This window comes from Stegodyphus dumicola, chromosome X1 (genome assembly GCF_044657685.1).
Source record: "Stegodyphus dumicola isolate Sdum_Otavi_A_Nest chromosome X1, ASM4465768v1".
Lineage (NCBI taxonomy): Eukaryota > Metazoa > Arthropoda > Arachnida > Araneae > Eresidae > Stegodyphus > Stegodyphus dumicola.
The window spans coordinates 37,378,784-37,398,427 of record NC_140780.1 but is presented as its reverse complement, the minus strand read 5'-3'; the positions used below and the strand labels follow the sequence as shown (position 1 = coordinate 37,398,427).

The following is a 19,644-nucleotide window of genomic DNA, read 5'->3' as shown; positions in this document are numbered from 1 at the left end:
TAAAATAAAAGTGCTTTAGGGTTTCTGTTTGTCTTTCCGCCTTCTCGAAATTTTATTGTATCTACTGTGACTACCGTATTTTAGTGGGCAAAAATCAATAAATCGAGGCTGATGTTTTTCTTGATTAAAAATGAGTTAAGAAGCTGTATTTGAGTTCCGAGTTACTTAAAAGGTCATTGCATTTTTGCAGAAATCCCTTCATAATGGTCTACTGGGACTCAAACTCATATCCTAATTAGCAAGAACCAATAAGCTGCGACGGCTGCCTGAGAGACTAATCTCTGCTTGATAGTGTTATAAGGTTGAAGCTGATGCCGGTGGTTTATTGTCTTAAGCCCTTTTCTGTCGTCTCGGCTTGGATTTGCTTTGAGTGCATTACGACATTGATTCCCATTCCTTTCTAACACGTTACTTCCTACTGTAATAAGATTATTCATTGTACGCTTTCCAGTTTATGAGAATTCTTGTCTGTTCCGGATAGGGGAAGGATTTGAAACTTGACAATTCATATATGTCTAGTTTTGATATCGTATATATCTTAATTGTTCATTTGTTGTTATTATGTGTGTTATTTAATTTACTGTAAACTGGATTAAGAAAACTGAACTTTAATATTACTTTCATTAGCTACACACTGAGAAATTTAATGGAAATTTATGCATATAAAAGAAAAGATTCGTTAAATAAAAATAATTAAAAAAAAATAACGTAACAATTAACAACACCTGATCTATTTTCATATTTACAGTTTTACGTTTAATTAACCCTTCTCGGCAAGCTACCTTTTAAAGTCCAGTCTAATTAGGCCTAGAAGAGTACACAAGTAAAATTTTGTGAAGGTAGCACTTATCGTTTAATTCTGTGGGTGTGCCCACTTTGGGCACACTGATTGAATAGAGCTTCGAAAAGAGTGCTGAAACGAGCATTGTTGTCAATGAGCTGACCGATGAGATGCGGAGAAACAAAGAATACAGACTCTCAGTTGTCCTAGATTATCGGTGAGCTTGGTCTGGGCATACCTAGGGTTCGCCGTTTCATTTTAGGCAAGACTTCAAGGTAAAAATTTAAAACTAATATAGAATAAGCAGATTAGCATACAGCCAAAAAAATAACATAGACATTTCTTTTCAAACAATTACTTTTATACCCTAAAAAAATTTGGAAGATTTCTTTGAAAAATGAGGGTCTTCAAAAACTAAACATGGCTAAAATATATGGACTGGTTTATGTTGAGCTGCCATCTACTCTAAATAAAGAAGGTTCAGAGTAACTATAGTAACCTATAAATCCTTTTTCATTCAATCTTTCTGTGCGTACAGAAGGAAAATATTAGGTATGTCCAGACCGGACACACTGTGGCGAAAAGTGTTAATGTATACATGTGCGCGATATCGAAATATGTTCCTTTATAATTTACTCGCGTTGGCTTTATTCTTATGCTGTGTCGCAGTAATAGGTTTTTTATGTTTGGCAGACATATTATAGTTACCGTAAATAATTGTAATGTAAATAATACAGGCTGAAATTTTAATCAATCTTTGTACAATTAGCATCACTTTGACACTATTCTTGAACATCAGTGTGAGAAGCTAATGGAGGATTACGGAAGTATAGATTTTTAAAGCTGTTACTACTGTTGTTATTTACTACTGAGAGGGTTACGTTAATGCTCGGTAATACACGGTGTCCAGAAAGTGTTGAAAAACGTCAACAGCTTGGGAACGGAACTACTTATAACTCTGGTACTGGTCACATTTTCAAAAGCAAGGTTAAAAGTTTTTGTGATAAGTGCCCAGTCTGGTGGCACGCCATCCTGCTGAAAAATGGCCTCTGATTGACAACCTTCTAACTTTGGGCAAATGTAATTAATCAATGTATTGAGAAAAAAACTCCGGCAGTTATTGTTTTTGTCCATGGAAGAAAAATGGTTCTAAAATCCTGTCATGCAGCATTCCATACCAAACATTTCCTTTCGGGCTATCCCTCTTCAACCCCCTTGTGACATGAGTATTTTCGGATTTCCAGATCCTCACATTATGTGCATACCAAATCGAAAAAATAAATAAATAAATAAAAAGTAAAATAATAAAAAAAAACTGTTATAAAAAACATTGGTATACATGTAATAACATCACAGAAATTCACAGCATTACCTCTTATTGAATGCCCACAATAATTGGGTAAATTTGTTTTAAGTGTCTTTGGGGACACCCTATGCTTTCATTGAGTAATTTCTGGAATGTGAAAACAATCCCAAAAAAGTCAAACAGTTGTCTGCTGACATGTGCCCGGTCGATCAAGGTCTACCACCCCTTCCAAAAATCGACGAGCGACCTCTACAACGGTTTCATCCATGGTTGCAGTGTCATTCTTAAGACAATAGCTGCCGGTACTGGGCGCTGAAAGCTTCTCATAAAGGAACTGTACGCCTGAATATCAAGTGTTTATGTTCTACTAAACGCCCAGTCTAAGGAGGGGGGCAAGATTCAAGTGGTGTTCAAATCGCAATTGGACTATCTCAGATTGGTATAATGTTCTGCTCACGGTCGAGTGCAGAGTTGCTTTGGAGTCGAATGATAAGCGTGTAAGAATATGGAAAGATTCAGGCACAGAAATTCACGCATTGAAAAGATTCTAATTATGACCGCAAATTTTCGGCTGGTTTTTAGTATATTTCCCCATAGGAAGCATGACTATTAAAAATGCTTTGCTTGTAATGAAATTGTGGGTGAAATGAAAACGCACATCTTGTATTAAAAAACTTTGCTTGCGCGCGTCATCACTTTAAAAAAAAATGACCAAATATAACCAAATAATAATAGATAATAGATTTGAAATAGATTGACCTGAAATATATTGAAATAGATTGAAATAGATTTGATAATAGATTTGATAATAGATTTGACCAAATAATAATAGATTTGAAATAAAATGCGCTGAATCACTTGTAATTATAACCAAATTGGCAAACAACGAAGATCTGATCTCCTGACGGAGGGCGAGCGTTTTGCTTTGATAAAAGTTCTTTCGTGAAGGACATGCTTAAGCTGCCCTGGAGTATTTAAGCAAGTCGTACCGTTGCCGAGCGTTTAAAAGAAAAAACGGGGGGGGGAACGTCGAAAATACTGTGTGCAAACCTCGTTTCTGCTATTTAGCTTCCACACGTCATCTGCGTTATGACCAATCACGAGATTTTTCCTATGTTCGCGGTGCGGTACCGTATGGTTGAATACCACCCCTGCATGGTGTAGGAGTTGTGGAGGTTGCAAATCTGATCACGTTCGAATCCGCTATTTTGTTTGGGTATTTCCTTCCGTTTTCTCACGGGCAACCCCCTATGGTGCACCCTGAGCAACGCTGTCGGCGATGACACTTAAATGACCGCTGGGTTCAGCCATTCCTGACGAATGCTTTAAATTGCATCTGGCTATTTTTGGATTCTTGTTAGAATATAACGCGGAAAGAAAATCACAGAATTTCTAATCAGACTGTTCATTCCAACTAGAATTGAATCCGATTAAAATTGTCAGGGCTAGCGGCTTAAAGTACTAGGTTACTACAAGGCGCTAGGAAAATTGTGAAAATCTATTTACGGGGCGCGATTTTTTTTAGTTCAGTAAAGTGTTATTCAAGAACGTTGTATCCGATTTTGTTTCCCTGGTGTCAAACATAATGATACATAGTTTCTATCATTTTTGACATACGTTTTCTATCCGCTCCATGCAGGTTCTTGAATATATGATATAGGGCGTGATTTGATATTTAAAACCGTGATAGTGGTTAGTGACTCTGACTGCCGTACCGAAGGACCCGGGTTCGAATCCCGGAGAAGGATAGATGTTTGTTAAACGTATAATATCTATGCGGCATGGGGGCAGTCAAAATATGCGGCGATCCGTCAAAGTAATGTCGGGAGATTGTGGTAAGGAAAGATGGCTGGAAGACCCTTGGAGCCGTCGCTGTGGAATTGCTCTTCTTCAAAATTGGGGTCAAAACGTGATGAATGTCGGGCTTCTTCTGATATCAGACAAACGAGATTAGTCAAAACAACAACAATTTGCAGTTTTCTGTTACTTTTTAAAACCCCTCATCTTTGCTAGGCTTTTTTTATAACACGCTTCACTAATATTTTGTCCTTGTGCATATTTTTATGAGGGGTATTTTTTTTTTCCTTTTAAAAACTAATTTTTGCGTTCTTTTCTCATTAATCACGAAATAAAGACGCTTCAGTACATCTTTTCTGGTGGAGGAGATGATACAATACAAGTAGGATTCATTTTCATTCTTCCTCCTACGAAGTTATTAATCTTTCATTTTATGACACATAAATACCGTTCCAGCCCACCAATGCAGCATCTTCTACGCCGTAAACCAATTACATTTGTTTGTCAAACAAATTCATACTCTTCGCAAAGCCATCCAAACGCAAGAATTAGTTTATATAACTCTTCATTTACCAAATATATTTATGATCTTTACCTCGTTGAGTCGCTCTACGTCTCCTCCTGGCTCTTGTTCGGTCTTAAAGTACGATTAATGTTCTCTTGTCACACCGGGAGACAGTTTTATCTTTCTAATCCCGCATAATTAGAAATTCGCGAAACTTTAAGGTGGTAAGAATAAAATAGCAGCTAAAATTCTGGGCGCTTAGGGATGTAGGCGTTCTTTACAGTTAAGAAACTGTGAGTACCTGTGATCATTAGGAAAATAAAATTTATCTCGTGTTTGCGGTTATTTGGTCTCAAGACGGTATTAAATGAGCGTTAGCTGGGGAGGAAATTAGGTTTTAATTTGTGTAAGGAAAATAATGTCCCTCCACTCCCTCCAAACTGTATTTCTTTCTGCCGTTATTCGTAGTCATGGTTGATTAACCTGTCTAATACCGTGCTGCTAAGTTTAACTGCATATGCAAGTATTGTTCATTCATGTGTGTTTTATTAATAGTACACTCTGAGGACGAATACAGTAGGTGTCCCAAATTATATGGATATAAATTCGTACATAAAAAAAATTACTATTGGTGTCAAGAAATGATGTATTTTTATTCTTTCATTCTTTTTTCATAATTCTGACCCCTTTTTCTGCACTATTAATAATTTGATGTCTCATTTCTGGAGTGATTTTTATCTACAGTTTACACCGCTTGTCTGTTTTCGACTGTAAAAACACTTTTTTGTATTATTATTATTATTTGTACTTAACTGTTTTACTAAATTGAGATGACCTTTTATTGTAATGAGAGGGCCCACCAGCGGCCGAGCGGTAAAGTCGCTGAACACTGGTAGTTCGGTCCGAGGTTCGAATCCCGCGAACGGGCTGGCTGCATGGGCGTTTTCGTGGTTTTCCCCATGTGTCACGTGTATACGAGCCAGTTTCCCTTAGAAAGTCCTCCACGAAAGGCACCCCTCCCTTTAGGCAGATAGCCCTCGAGGCTTTGCCATATTCACACACACACATTTACTGTAATGAGTTAAGTCAATTTCTTTTAATTAATATCAAAATCTTTTTCGACTGTTAAGTATTCGGTATGTTAATGTTACTTAAAAGCTTGTTATCTTAATTACCGAATTAGAAAGTGCCATTTATTTTGACCTAGATAATATTATAATCATTCACCTTTAAGAGGTCTTGAATTTCCTGTTTTTTCGCCTTTTATATCCGAGTTTTAGCCTTACAGTTCTACCCTGTTCCATTTATATTCCATTCCTGTGATTTTATAAAAATTTTGCAGCAAATTTCAACTCGTAACTTTTCCATCGTACATACGTTTAGTACAAATAAATATTGTTAGGAAATATTTAGCTTGAAACTTTATTTGATGTAACTGTGGTACTTTCTTAAATGATGAAAGTTTTAGCAAAGCGTGTGTAATATTGTAAGAATTAAGAATTTTTGGAAATAGTTAATGGATTTATCTAATGAAGATACATTACTCATTGATAAAGTTCTGTGCTATTACTGAAGTGAAATATATAATCTTCATATTTTAAAGAACTAAGTAATGCAATAAAATCAAGTTAAGACTTTTGGTAAGTGTCTTTTTGGTATTATAGACTTTTGGTTAATGAATTACTGAATTAACATTCAAAAGATTGAAAGTGAACAGCAATGCACGTTGAGCAAAACAATTAATCACGATAATACAAATATCTGCGGTAATGTTCCCAGAGCAAGTGATAATATGTAGGGAAAAAAGAAAAATACAGTTGAACTGCAAAAGAAGAACTTCAGATGAATAATACAAGAAATGTACCATTTACCGAGTAGAAAAACCTTAGTACCTTAGTGAAGTAAATTTTATTAGACCTAACTGTCTGTACTGTGCACCTGAAAATAGAGAATAATAAAACATTTCTTAAACGTAAACTAAAAATTAACTTAAAAACCGAACTAAAAAGATTTTAAACTTACCATGTACTATAACACAAAGTTCTTTGTATGTTTCAAAGATCTGTGCACGTCCAACCTAAAATATTTGTAAACTAATTTAATACAAATGTAACCCAAAATTATGACTAAAAACATACAAAGAAACAGAGCTGTCCTACTATAAAAATATATGCGTGTGTTTGTGTGTATACAGCTGACTAGAGAAGACACCAATTATTTTTCAGTCGTGGCTGGTTGATGTTAGAAGATAGCATTAAGATTTTGCGTGGATTGAATGATGGAAAAGACGCACGTGCCGCGTTCAGCACAATTTTTTCCTGGACACGAGATAGCATGTTCAAGGGTACCGAAATTTTGCCTATGAAAAAACGTTTTTGAAATAGCTTCCATAAGCTAGGTTTTTCAAGAGCAATTATTCAAGGCCTGAACTTCAAATAAAAGGGCTTTTATAGTATTATTATTATTTTCATTTTTTTTAACTAAACATTGGTTTGAATCATTCTGGTTTTCTGTTGTGCATTGTTAGTTCTGTTAGATTTGATTAGAAGAAAATGAAGAAAGAATAATACCCGTTTTACTACAATTTCGTATTCGAACACTTCTAGTTTTAATTCTTTCTTTTCCACCATGCCATTACACGAACCTGTTGATCGCTGGAAAAGCTTCCTTTACGTGCTCGGACCGCTTAATTATACTAAAGTGGAATAGAGGATTACTCGAAAAGGTCAATAGAACTTGTTTACGATGGTTGTTGGTGATCTTTTTAACGCTTAATATGACCTCTGGTTTAGTTTGAGGTTGATCTCCTCTATAATATGTTAAAAGTTTCGTTTTTGTCACCGATGAAGTGGTAAATTAGTGTTTGTATGGCCTTTTATAGGCATATTTACTTCATCTGGTATATATAAGAAGATCTGAAGGATTTTTGGATAGAACAGCTCAGAAAGAATTAGTGTATCACATGCCGAATTGATGAATTTTGAAATATAGTTAAAATTGTTGTTAATGATTTTGAAAGTAAGTAAAATTACTCTTGTCTGTTTTTTGGGGGGGGGGCATTTTTCCTTTTCATAATGTACGGCAGGTACGTATAAGTTATAAATATTCTTACTTAAAGCTATAACTATGGAGTAAGAAACCAAACTTCATATTGAAAATCCCCAAAACTTAGAATCCAACATACAAGGCCGAAGTTTAATTTTGGGTAATAGTTATCTTAATAAAAAGAATACTTCCCATGTTAGAATGCTGTTTAATTTAACAAAAGCTTACTTAGCAAATTTCAGATCCTAGCCTAAAAATAATTATGAATTTTTTAAAGTATATTTCTTCTGCCCTTAGTCAAATTGAAACACAGTATTAAAACATTAAGTTTCAAGTCTCTATCTTTAATGCAAAATATAAGTGGGTTTATAAAAATTTGTCACCTTAATAGCTGCTAGAGAATTTAGCATTCATATTTAGTATTTGTTAACACAGATTTACTTGACTACATTGTGTATTTACAATGTACATTTGTAAATATACATTACATTTTTTAACTACATCTACATTTTGTTAAAGTATTCCTGCAGTTGCAATTCATAAAGATATGTGATTCCTTTTCCTTCATATTAAGTAATTTTATCTAGTAAGTTAACAGTATTTATATATTGAAGTTATAATAATTCGTGATTTTTCCTAGAAAATATAAAAATAGTTAATTTTTTTTATTTAAATTTATGTTCAATGTCAGTTTTTTTAAAATTAAGTCTCCATGTATTAAACCAAGAAATGTTGCATCTGAAATATTTATACGTTTGTATATAATGATGCGAGGAAAAGCATATAAATGAAACGCGGGTATTTTCAACATTGTTGACTGTAGTTCACTGCATTCGGTTTTAAATGTTAGGACATTTTAATGTGAAGACTCGATTTATTCAGAAAATTTTGCTTTTTAATGTTATAAATTCGCTATTTAAAAGTATTTAAGGAAAAAATTGCCAAAAATAATCCTTTCAGCTGGTCACACACGTAAGTGAACAGCCGCGAATTTCAGACATTATGATATGAAATCGTAATTATTGATGTGTGTGTGTGTGATTATGGCAAAGCCTCGAGGGCTATCTGCCTAAGAGAAGGGATGCCTTCGTGGAGGACTTTCTAAGGGAAACTGGCTCGTATACACGTTACACATGGGGAAATCCACGAAAGCGCCCATGCAGCCAGCCCGTTCGCGGGATTCGAACCTGGGACCGAACTACCAGTGTTCAGCGACTTTACCGCTCGGCCGCTGGTGGGCCCGTAATTATTGATGTTATTGCTATTAACGAGTATTATACCTATATAGGAAAAAATACGCTTGGTAGGCTAAATCTTAATCGACATTGCTTAGTGCGAATCTGACTGAAAGTAAATTTTTATCATATATTCTACCTAGAGAAAGAATACATGTGAAAATAATTACACCTTTCAATTTTTAGCTGGGCTGCATTGATATATATTCAAAGGTTAAGGTAGTAATGCTATTCTCACTATCTTATAAATTAACACATTTTTCTTTTTCGTTTGGGAACAAAACTAAGCATTGTACAGCTTATCTCAAAAATAAAATGAGTTTTTTTATGAGAAATATTATGCTCTAGAACTACACATTAAACAGAATGAGCAACCTTGCGTGCCTTGCCAACGATTTAGTAGATTTGATTTCAGAATAAAATGAATTCATGGCTTCATGGTAAATGTTTAATCGGAATTCATATAGAGGCTTTCTGAATCACATGAAATGCATGTTTAAATTCTAAAATTTCATGACATTGATATAAATTTTGATATATATATATATATATATATATATATATATATATATACCTTTATTGCTTAATTTGAAATAATTTATTGCTTTTATAATAACAATTTAGGTAAAGTAACCTTTATTAGATACAAGACATAACAAATTTATTTTAATAAGTTCAAAAATTTTGCCTTAGTTTGGCTCTGATTTCAGTAGAAAACTTTCATTTCATTGACTTTTGCATGAACTAATATTAATGAACCCTAGCAATTTTTTAAAAATGTGCGAGTAAAATAAATATCGAGTGGAGGCTGAATTATTTTTTTAAAATTATCTTTTTAATAATATGGAGATTTTATAGTTTCTCAACTATCTCAACAATCAACATTTTAATTCTTACAATAAAATAGTAAATATATTTCTAATGTCTCACAGTTGACACTAACTAACGTCGTATTGTAATCGCAAAGAAGCAAAGAAAGATTGGATTTTTTTTTTTTTTTTTTTTTTTTTTTTGTAATTACAGAAAAAATGTAGAGAAGTTTAGAGAAGCTTGCTACGTTTTGATATAGCTAAAATAGTCATTCATATGTATTATTTTATAGCTTAAAATTTAGATATTTTCAGTAACAAAAAAATCCTTTTGACAAAATTTCTCACGTGTAAGGAGTATACGAGCCAGTTTTTCTTAGAAAGTCCTCCATGAAGGCGTCCTTTCCTTAGGCAGAGAGCTCTCGAGTGCTTTGCCATAATTAGATAAACCAAACCAACCTCCCAAAGTTTCACAATGAAGCTACAAATTCATTCATGTGTATTAAACTTCTAAAAATTAATAATTGGTTTGTTTTAGATTTTTGGAAACTTTTTGGGAAGTCCGAAACAAGTCAGCATTTGGCCTGCTTCCTATGTCCTGTTTCATGGCTGTACGCGGCGTGCGTAACATCAAGTGGGAGCCGCCCACGACCTTCGATCGCATGTACAAACGCGTCTTAGCCCACCAGCAGCCGAGCAGTAAAATCGCTGAACACTGGTAGTTCGGTCCGGGGTAACTTTACATCCTGGGTTAAAGCATCCTTCGGCTTAGGGACGTAGCCTTCGAGGTGCAGAAAGCAAGTGCGTAGCTATCCAGTATGAATGATTATGTAGGGAAATTTTTCGGTTCTCAAAATGTTTAGTTCCGAATTAGCTACGCCATCATTGTTAAGAAAAAGGCATAGGCTAAAACCGATGCAGTTCAGAAAAAGTTATTACTATTTTTGGAATAAGGAGGGAAAATACCCAAGTTAAAATGAGGAATTATAGGGCTATTGATAATTTATATTATAATTTTGATTTACGTATTTTTATCTTATATATATATATATATATTAGATAGATAGATACAAGCATGCTATGTTACGAAATCCATGGAATGATTATTTTTGTTAGACGGGAGTATTATAGTGCTGATTTATTCAAATAAATGCTTTTTTGTTATTTTCATATGCATATTATAAAGTTGCGTATTCCTAGAAAATGAATGCTTATTGAAAACTTGTCTGGAAAATAATAATTTTATTTAGTTAAATCCCCTTGTCTGGTTTCTAATGATGTGTTTCCGTGAGCACTTTCCATCTTGGTACTTTATAGGAAGGCTACGTATGTGGTAATTTGCTAGTTTATATGTCCTGCTTAATCTAGTTTTCTTTTCTAAAAGTTTTCTCGAATAATTTTCGTTTCTGTTTTGAGAAATATGCGTAATTGTGATGATAGATAGATTATCTTAAGGTTTTTCCCCTTTCCATTGTTCATCAGTTATATGAAATATGTGGAGATTAGAAAAAAAGCAAACTTTTTAAACTGAACTCATTTATCGTGGCCTTATAGCTTTGGTTAGTAAACAAAAATTTCCATAGCAGCAAACTTTATTCGTTTTATTTTATATGATTTGCGTTTTAGTCTGTAAATGGGATTTGCATTTTATTCGTATTGAACCAGGAACAATGCTAAGTTATTTGACTAGCTTGTTTTTTTTTTTTTTTTTTTTTAAATAGTATGTAACAAAGATGAAAAAAACTGTTTTAAAAAGGCCTTCAAAGCCTATTTTTCCGTTCCTTAAGTGCACAAATATACTGCTTACAATTTTAAAATATGAAATATATGTTATAAGGTTATTCTCCCGCTTTCCTAGCGTGCCTTCGTAGTGTAGTGGTTCTGCACGCTGGGCCGGTATTCCAGAGGGCCGTGGTTCGATTCCCGGCGAAGGCGTTGCTAATTTTTCATCTCTCTTGCCTCCAAAATAACTAATGTCTCTACAATGTAAGCTACTACATTGTAGCTACAATGTGTCTCTACAATGTAAGCTACTACTATTCATACTACAATGTATGCCACATTTTACAGTACAATGTAATGTACTGTAAAATGTGGCGTACTCTAAAATGTGGCAACAGTGAAACCCTTTTTGTGTGTAAACGTGCGTACGAACCCCGTACCAGTTTCGATTTGTGTGTGCGCAGTTTTCTTTTTAAACGAATGTTGTATTTATAGATCAGATTTGGGCAATGTTTCGCCGTTTCATTCTAGTCTGTAAAAGGAGCAGAAAATCATACTTTCTCTAGTTTCGTATGATTTTAAATTCCGTTTCATCAGTGAAACTATTGTAATCTATACAAAATGATAATAAATTAATAATAAATACACTTATTATATCCTAAGAATCTAATTGTAAAAGGTTCGTTCGAATTAAACTTGACTGTTGTACAGGTGACAATGTAAGTACTACATTGATATGACCAGGGCATAATTTCTAAAAATAGAAATGCCGGAGCCCTATGGAAGACCGTAATAAAATAAATAAATAAAATAAATAAATAAATAAAATAAATGTTAAAATCTTTAAAAATTAAATAGTTAATGAGTAACAAATTAATTAACAATGATTTAATTTGTATTAAAAATCAAGGTTTATTAATTATTGTTTAATTAATTCATAATTAATTTATTAATATAATTAAAGATTAAAGTAATTAAAATTAAATAAAATGTAAAGAGATAAATTAAAATTCAAGAAGCGAGTTTTTATATAATTTTATCGCTAAAAATAAAATTTTCTAGATCAAATTTTTACTGAAATAATTGTTCAGTTACATAAAAAATTGTCGGAGCCTTCTTATTTAGGTCTCCAGTGCGCTCCGGCAAGAATTAGAATATGTCCCAAAAACTAAGAAGTACCGGAGCCGGGCTCCAGGGCAATTTAAGCTCTGGATATGACACATGCACTTAATAACATACTTCCAACTATGATCGAACGGCCGTGCTTATACAGTCACCCGTTTTAAAGGATGCTGCCTCAGAGTTCGACAGGTTTCTGTTTCTTACCCCAAAACGGTTGGCGGACTAAGACGAAAACATTCGCCCACGTCAGTTCTAAGCGCAAAATTAAATTTGGTGTTCTATATTTATGACTTTTATACTTGAAGTTTCGCATTAATGTCAAACCTAAAAAGATGTATCTTTTCGTATTATTCAAAGGAAAGCTAACCATACGGTGATAAGTATTCATTCAGGAAAGGCCAAAAGAAATGGGGCTGTGGAATAAGAGGTCAGGCAGAAGTAGGTTACTAATTAACGTTGGGTAATGAGTCTGAAGTGATAGTAATTAAATGCGTCTCTAAAACTGGTGCAGATTTTTCAGGAACAGATTTAAAAGAAAGGTTATGAAACAGCTCTTAGAAGATATTCTTTGGAGCCCGATCATCATGATGTAGTAAATGGAACTTTGAATTAAGCTTTTATTTGTAGACCATACATAAACAATTCTGTCTTATATTTACGATTCAAAAAAGTTAAAAGAGGTGTCTGAAGTAGTTGAACCATTTCAATGACAAATCGTGGAGCATTTCGCCATGGATCCTTTTTCGCAGTGTTTTATTAGGTCATCGTTTTCTTCAAAAGTCATTTTAAAAGTCAAATCATTTTCAACTGCGGTCTTTAATTTGAACCGAAAGCATAGGGGAAAAGGTATTCAAACCAGCTCTTCCATTCCCTTGTCGCCCTAGAACTCAAGATATTCATTCTCTTTCTCTCCGAGAGCCATTAGCGTTTGCTGCTAATGATGCTAATTATTTCATTTCAAATATATGTATCCGGACGGGCACATTAGTTTCTTGACCGTCATGAAAAGTAATTACTGGAATCGAACCGTTATCTTCTTTCTGTTTTGTGTATTGTTGTTAATTGTGAAAAGGAAGAACTCTTAAAATCTTAGCTATGACATAAATGTCCCTGTGAAAATTATATCTAAAAGAATTTTATATCATAATGGAATATGCGAAAAGCTATGGCGTAGGTAATGTTTTATTCCTAAAAATGTACTCTTATGTTTTTATTACATTTGAATAAAAAGTTATTATATCTTTTATAAAATGGCTTGAGGGCAATAATTATACCCGCTCTGTTCCAAGAATGTACAATTATACACTTGGCAAATAAAATAATGATCCGAAAGAAAAATGAAAAGATCAAGGCTGTTTTGGAGCTAATGCATGCATTTAGTTTTATTCATTCCAAATTTTTTATTTATTCCATTATTTATCATTTATTTGGATTGTAATTGCGTTTATTCATTAATTTATTCTTATTTCACTTTCTCATCGTTGAAATGTATATGCGAAAGCATATGTTTTTAAATACAAACTATTTTATTCGCCCATTAGCTTAGCTTGAGCGAAGTGAAGCAATTTATACATCTAAGCGACACTTATTCAAAGACATCGTGGTTGCTGTTTTGGTTGATTTTAATGAAGGCAAAGCACACGAGAGCTACCGGTAAAAAAGGGTTGCTTTCGTGGAGGACTTTTAGAGAGACAGTGGTTCGTTTCAGCGGTCTTATCCATTCTGTTACTGATGGTTCGAAAGAGCATCGTGAAAACTACACTGCTGACGCTTAAATTTGCAACACCGGGAAGGAATGATCTGACGAACATCAAAATCACGTGAAAGGAAGTAGAGGTTCGGATACGCAAATGATTAGTATTCAAGCGCATTTAGACGACGCAGGAGGGAAATGATATCTGAATCATGGCACAAAAGACAAGTTGCGTAGCGGATTTTTCATTCGGAAAGCGTTTTGTAAAGTTGGAGTTTGCTCAGAATATCGTGTTATGCCTCGAATAATAAGAAGAAATGCTTACCAACAAGTGTTGGAATTCGATAGAAGCAGGATCGTTGCCTATCGAGAGTATGGATTATCGTTTCGTGATATCTCACGTGGCAATGGTCGACATTCAACCACAGTCATGCGAATATGGAATCAATGGGTTGCTGAGGGTCATACGAAACGGCACGCAAGATCTCATCGCTCTCCCATGACTAACACCCGAGAGGACAGACATATTGTGAGGGCATCAGCCCTGCAGAATCGTACCACATCAAGGACCATTAGTCAAGAAATGGGAATTTTGCAGCACGCCTAGTTATCCGTTCGTATGGTGCGTCGGTGTTTGCAGCAGCGTGGACTATCAACATGGCGATCATTACTTCGCTTCCCTTGATAATGCGGCATAGAGAGAGATACGGCGACTATTGCGCGCCGAACGACAAAGCTGGATACAACAGTGGCACAATGTCGTCTTTTCAGACGAGTCCCGGTTCTACATGCAATGTTGGCCGTATACGTGTCTGGAGGCTCTGAGGAGAGCGCATGTCACCTGCTTGCATTCGATATCGGCATAGGGACCCTGCACCTGGTGTGATGGTTTGGTCATGACAAGCACTTCTCTAGTTCGGATCGACAGTAATTTAAACACAGATGGGTACATTTCTAATATCTTACATTCAGTGGTTGTGCCCTACCTTCGAGGGTTGCCGAACGCCATATTCCAACAAGATAATGCAAGACCACATGTTCCACATCGTGTTCTGACTTTCCTCGATACACAGGGTATTCGATTGCTGCCCTGGCCTTCGCGGTCTCCAGATCTGTCACCCATTGAAAACACCTGGTCATAGGTTGCTGCGAGACTGGCTCGGCACTTTTCTCTTGCTAATATGGTTGATTAAATGTGGCGTAGACTTGAAGCAGCATGGAATGAGTTGCCTGTTTCTGTCATCCAAGCCCAGCTTGACTCCATGCCTAACAGGGTAAGGGCCGTTTTAGCTGCCATGGGTGGCAGTTGTTTCTACTAATTTCGCACCATTGTAAACCCCCAAAACTGCTTACAAACTTAATCATTTTGTCTTCATGCCATATTGTTTACGTACAATAAATATATTTTTTGTATTTGCTTTCTTTCATGGTGTTGCAGTTTTAATGGTTATCAGCGTATAAAAGCATGTCCTTTATTATTGTTATCATTATTGTTGTCTTCTGAATCATTGAGAATCACCATGATCCACTAATCGGTGGATGCGGGGGCACTACTCATATTCCCTCGGAACAAAAGTTATGCAAATATTCATAAAAATTATCTGTTAGGTATATTATAAATGTATGAATTATAAAAAATGCTGTTTTTAAAAATTCAAGTTAGGATTTGATTATTAATAGGTAAATTGCTTTTAAATTCCTCAGTTAAGAAGCGGATAGTTTTAATTTTAAAGAAAAATTATAGGACTGATGCCAGTTCGCAGTGTACCTCTCAGTACCTCTGAGAGGTACACTTGATTTAAAAGGCTGTATAAATGATAAATGCCTTTAGGCTCAGAATTAGCTACAATTACCAGGCCCTTTCATGTCATAATAATGTATGGAATTTAGATGAAGTCCATGTTTACCATAGTTATAAACCACGCGTTAAAGTGATAGCCTCTCATTTTTAGTAGGAGCTGAAAGCTTTTGCTATTTAACTGTGTCCATATCTTATTAGGTTTGTCAAAGAATTTTCCCCGAAAATGGGGGTATTAATTTTTTTTCCTTTTACCCTTTTCTAATTATTTATTATTATTTGCTCTTATTTATTATCGTATCATATTTCCAATTAATTGTTGTCTGTATTCATTTTTCCCCTCCCCGTTATTATTGAGTTTATAAAATTTGTTGTGATTTAACGAAGTTCCATTCATTTTAATGAATCCTACATTTTTTAATACTAGAAGTCTCTTTCCTTTTTAGTTGTTCATACGAAATGGTTGTTTAGCTTATCGAAATTCATGGTGATTTGCGAGGAACGGTTTTAAAATGATGTTCATTATCTGCAATGGTTGGGCTCTACGTATGCAAGTTCAAGCATAACTGGATTTTGTGAAAAGAATTACGACTGAAACATAAATTAGTCAACAGAAATGAAATCGATTCGATCGAAGCAATAATGAAATTTCAGCTTAAATTTTCACATATTTTAAAAGTATCTTTGCATTTTCTAGGGGGGGGGAAGTTATTATCTGAAAAAACACAATAGTTCTTTAATTTGCTTTCAGTTATTATGAACGCTAAGTCAGTATGTTTCTTTGGCAAACTATAAAAACTTTTAAGTGCGTATTAACGTTGAATTTTATTTTGCTAAATATACCGCTTGTAAAAGTTAATGGTGGCCGAAATGCATTTCCGACTGAAAATACGCATCCACTGGCCAACAGATGGCGACACTAGACTTTTCGTGCTTATCAACGATCTCGTAATAGCATGGTTCTTATTTCTTTTTCGAAAAGGAATAATTGTTCATTAAGTAGGAAAAATTAAATATAAGGATTATCAGAATTTATTCGCTACTACTGTACATTTCCAGCTGGTATTAACGCTTTACTTCATAAGTTTCATCCTTTTAAAATACTCATATGAATGTAATAATATAATGTTCGTTTATCACAAGTGAAACCATTTTTTAACGTTTATTTAATATTAACTCACCTTTTTTATTTTTCGTTGATCAGGATTTTTTAAGCCGCTACATCCAATTATATTTTACTAAAATTACTGAATTTTAGTTTTAATTTGTTACAGGAAAAAAAAAAAAAAAGTCTGAAAGGTTTCGGGTTTTAAATTACGTTTATAGAGGCGCTTTATTTATTTATTTATTTTTATTTTTTTAACGTTTTGTGTGTTACCTTTATTTATCAAATATCATGTTCTACGTAATCAAACTATAAAATTCAGTTCAACAGCAATATCGCAAATTAATTTTAAAATCAGCTATCTTTAGACTTTCCGATACGGAGTCTCGCGCGCTGGAGATTTTTTTTTTTTTTCGTATAGTGTTGCCATTGCTCGCTTTGAAATCGTATAGTTTTTTAAATCACAATGCGAGAAACATACGTTCATTTATGCAGATTCGTCATTATTTAATTTCTTTAAATATAAGACATGGCGATAATATATGGCAGCAGCGATTTGAAAAGTGATATAGCTTTTTAAAGTTTTCGACACAAAATGCCAAAACGAAATTAATAGACCTTCAGGGCAAATTCTGGCTTTTAACTGATTTAAATTCAGAATTCCAAGCTTTAGAGTTTATGAATATGAGCGGAGATTAACAAATCCTTTTTAAGATAAATAGAAATTACTGTTCAAAACAGAGCGAAAACTGAAATGTAACCGAGGTAATTAAATGAAGCTTTCAGCCAGAGTGCAGTTTGAATGAACGTTAACTTGCTAATCTTTAATTTCAGTATAAAGAGTGGGATATTAATACAGGAGACTTTTCTTGTAATATAATTCTTCATGTTTATAACCAAATATTTCATTACTTTTTTTTATTACATGTTCACGTTACACGTCACGTTCTGAGACGTCATGTCACGTTCTGAAAACACGTTACGTTCTGAGCAGTGAATACAGTTAACTTTTCTGCTGTTAATTGTTTGGTGACTGAGGAAATGGTTTTACAGATTTCGTTCTTTATCAGATTATCTTGTAAAAGTACCGTGTTTCATAGCTTTCAGCTTCTATTTTTTAAAATTATTTAGTTATTCATGCTAAGTCTATTACTTGTGATATTTTTGAAATTTTATGCGTGTTATGTTTTCGAAAGTCATACAAGAATGCTGTCATACTGTATTTTTTAGTAAAGGGGGGGGGAGTATTGAAAAATAATAAAAGTGATCCGAACTTTCTGAGCATTTTCAATTCTTTTATGAAATCTGCCTATTGCTAATGTGTTTCCTAAAAATTGTTGAAATCCTAAGTGCTGAGCATACTTTTTTTTTTCAATACCACCGAGAATAAAGTTCATAAGATTTAATTTTGTTTTTACAGGCTAAGAAACTTGCTGGTAAAACTAAGCACAATGATCCAATTGCCAATCAGGCAATAGAATTAAGCAGTCGAGCTTTATCACCTGCAGCTGCTGAATGTTCAGCTTCGGCATCTCAGCATTCATCAATGAATCATCGGAGTTCTAAGAGGTCTCATGCAGCTCAAAACTTACCTTTGGGCTCATGGTCGCCCTCAGGAAGTTGCAGAAGCAGTGACGGAGGCGGTTGTAGTAGCAGTGAGGAAAACAACTCTCCTACTGATTTAAATTCCTGCAAGCAAATGAAAGACAAACCTCCACTGCTGAAAAACCTTGAAGTAGTTCAAGAAAGTACTCCAGGGGATGATTCTTTCAGTAAAGATCTTGCACGACCGTCATCAGGTGGTTGCATACGGAAAAGTTCAGCATGGGAAGGTGCTCCTACTTTACGTATTTCAAAATCCAGCAGTCGTCGTAAAGCAGATGGATTCTCACATCATAAAGTAAGAAATTGTTTCTTTCCGTGTATTAAAGCACGTTGTAATTAACCGAATGCTATATTTAACCAAATGTCATATTTTCATTCATATGCCAGTCTGTATGTATTTTTAATTTGTTTGTAAAATATTTTTGATAATTGAGCCCGTCAGATTTTTAACTGGTTGGTATCGATTAGTTTCTGATTCTTTACTTAATATATTTATTCACGTTTCCCCCTTCTTCTTTTTCTTTGAAAGAAATATTCACTTGGAGCAAGCAATCAAACCCCTACCGCTCCCCCTACTGATGAAGAAAGTCCGCTAGAATCATCAACAGATCAAAGCAAAAGATCTTCAAGGTCTTCGTGTGATCATTCTATGCCATCATTATCATCCTCATTATCCGATACAACAAACTTCAGTGAGAGATCAGAAGCATCTAGTTGTTCTAAGAATAAACGAAGCAGCCATAGTTGTTGTGCATGCAGTAGATCAAGCGTTACACCGCCACCACCACCTGAAAGGTATCATAAATTTTATATCACTTTGTCTGCTTATTCAACGTGTGCATATTCAGCATTCCTCTGCAGTTTAAAGTTTTTAATTTTTAAAATTGTTTTTTCCTTTCTTTTTTGGATGTGGGGAGGGGGAGGGTAGTTGTGTTGCAATGTAGTTAGAAGAAAGCTGTCTGTTTGAGAATCTTAAATTTCATGTGTCCAAGGTCCTGTTGACCATATTTAATTTTAGTTTGTCGTCTGAAGTGAAACTCAGAATTCTTACTGTATATCTCTATGGTGTATCACTCCAGAAACCTTTCAAAAACACTTTTGTTGCTTTCAGAAATATGGTG

General features: G+C 34.4%; 1 protein-coding gene across 1 annotated transcript in view; it reads left to right on the top strand.

Moving 5' to 3' along the window:
- Positions 1-19,644, top strand: part of LOC118182316 (uncharacterized) — a 224,627-nt gene that overhangs the window by 194,067 nt on the left and 10,916 nt on the right. The window contains exons 6-7 of the mRNA XM_035351660.2: positions 18,339-18,818; positions 19,053-19,318. Of these exons, the coding sequence (XP_035207551.1) occupies positions 18,339-18,818; positions 19,053-19,318 (746 nt within the window). The remainder of the gene's footprint in view (positions 1-18,338; positions 18,819-19,052; positions 19,319-19,644) is intronic.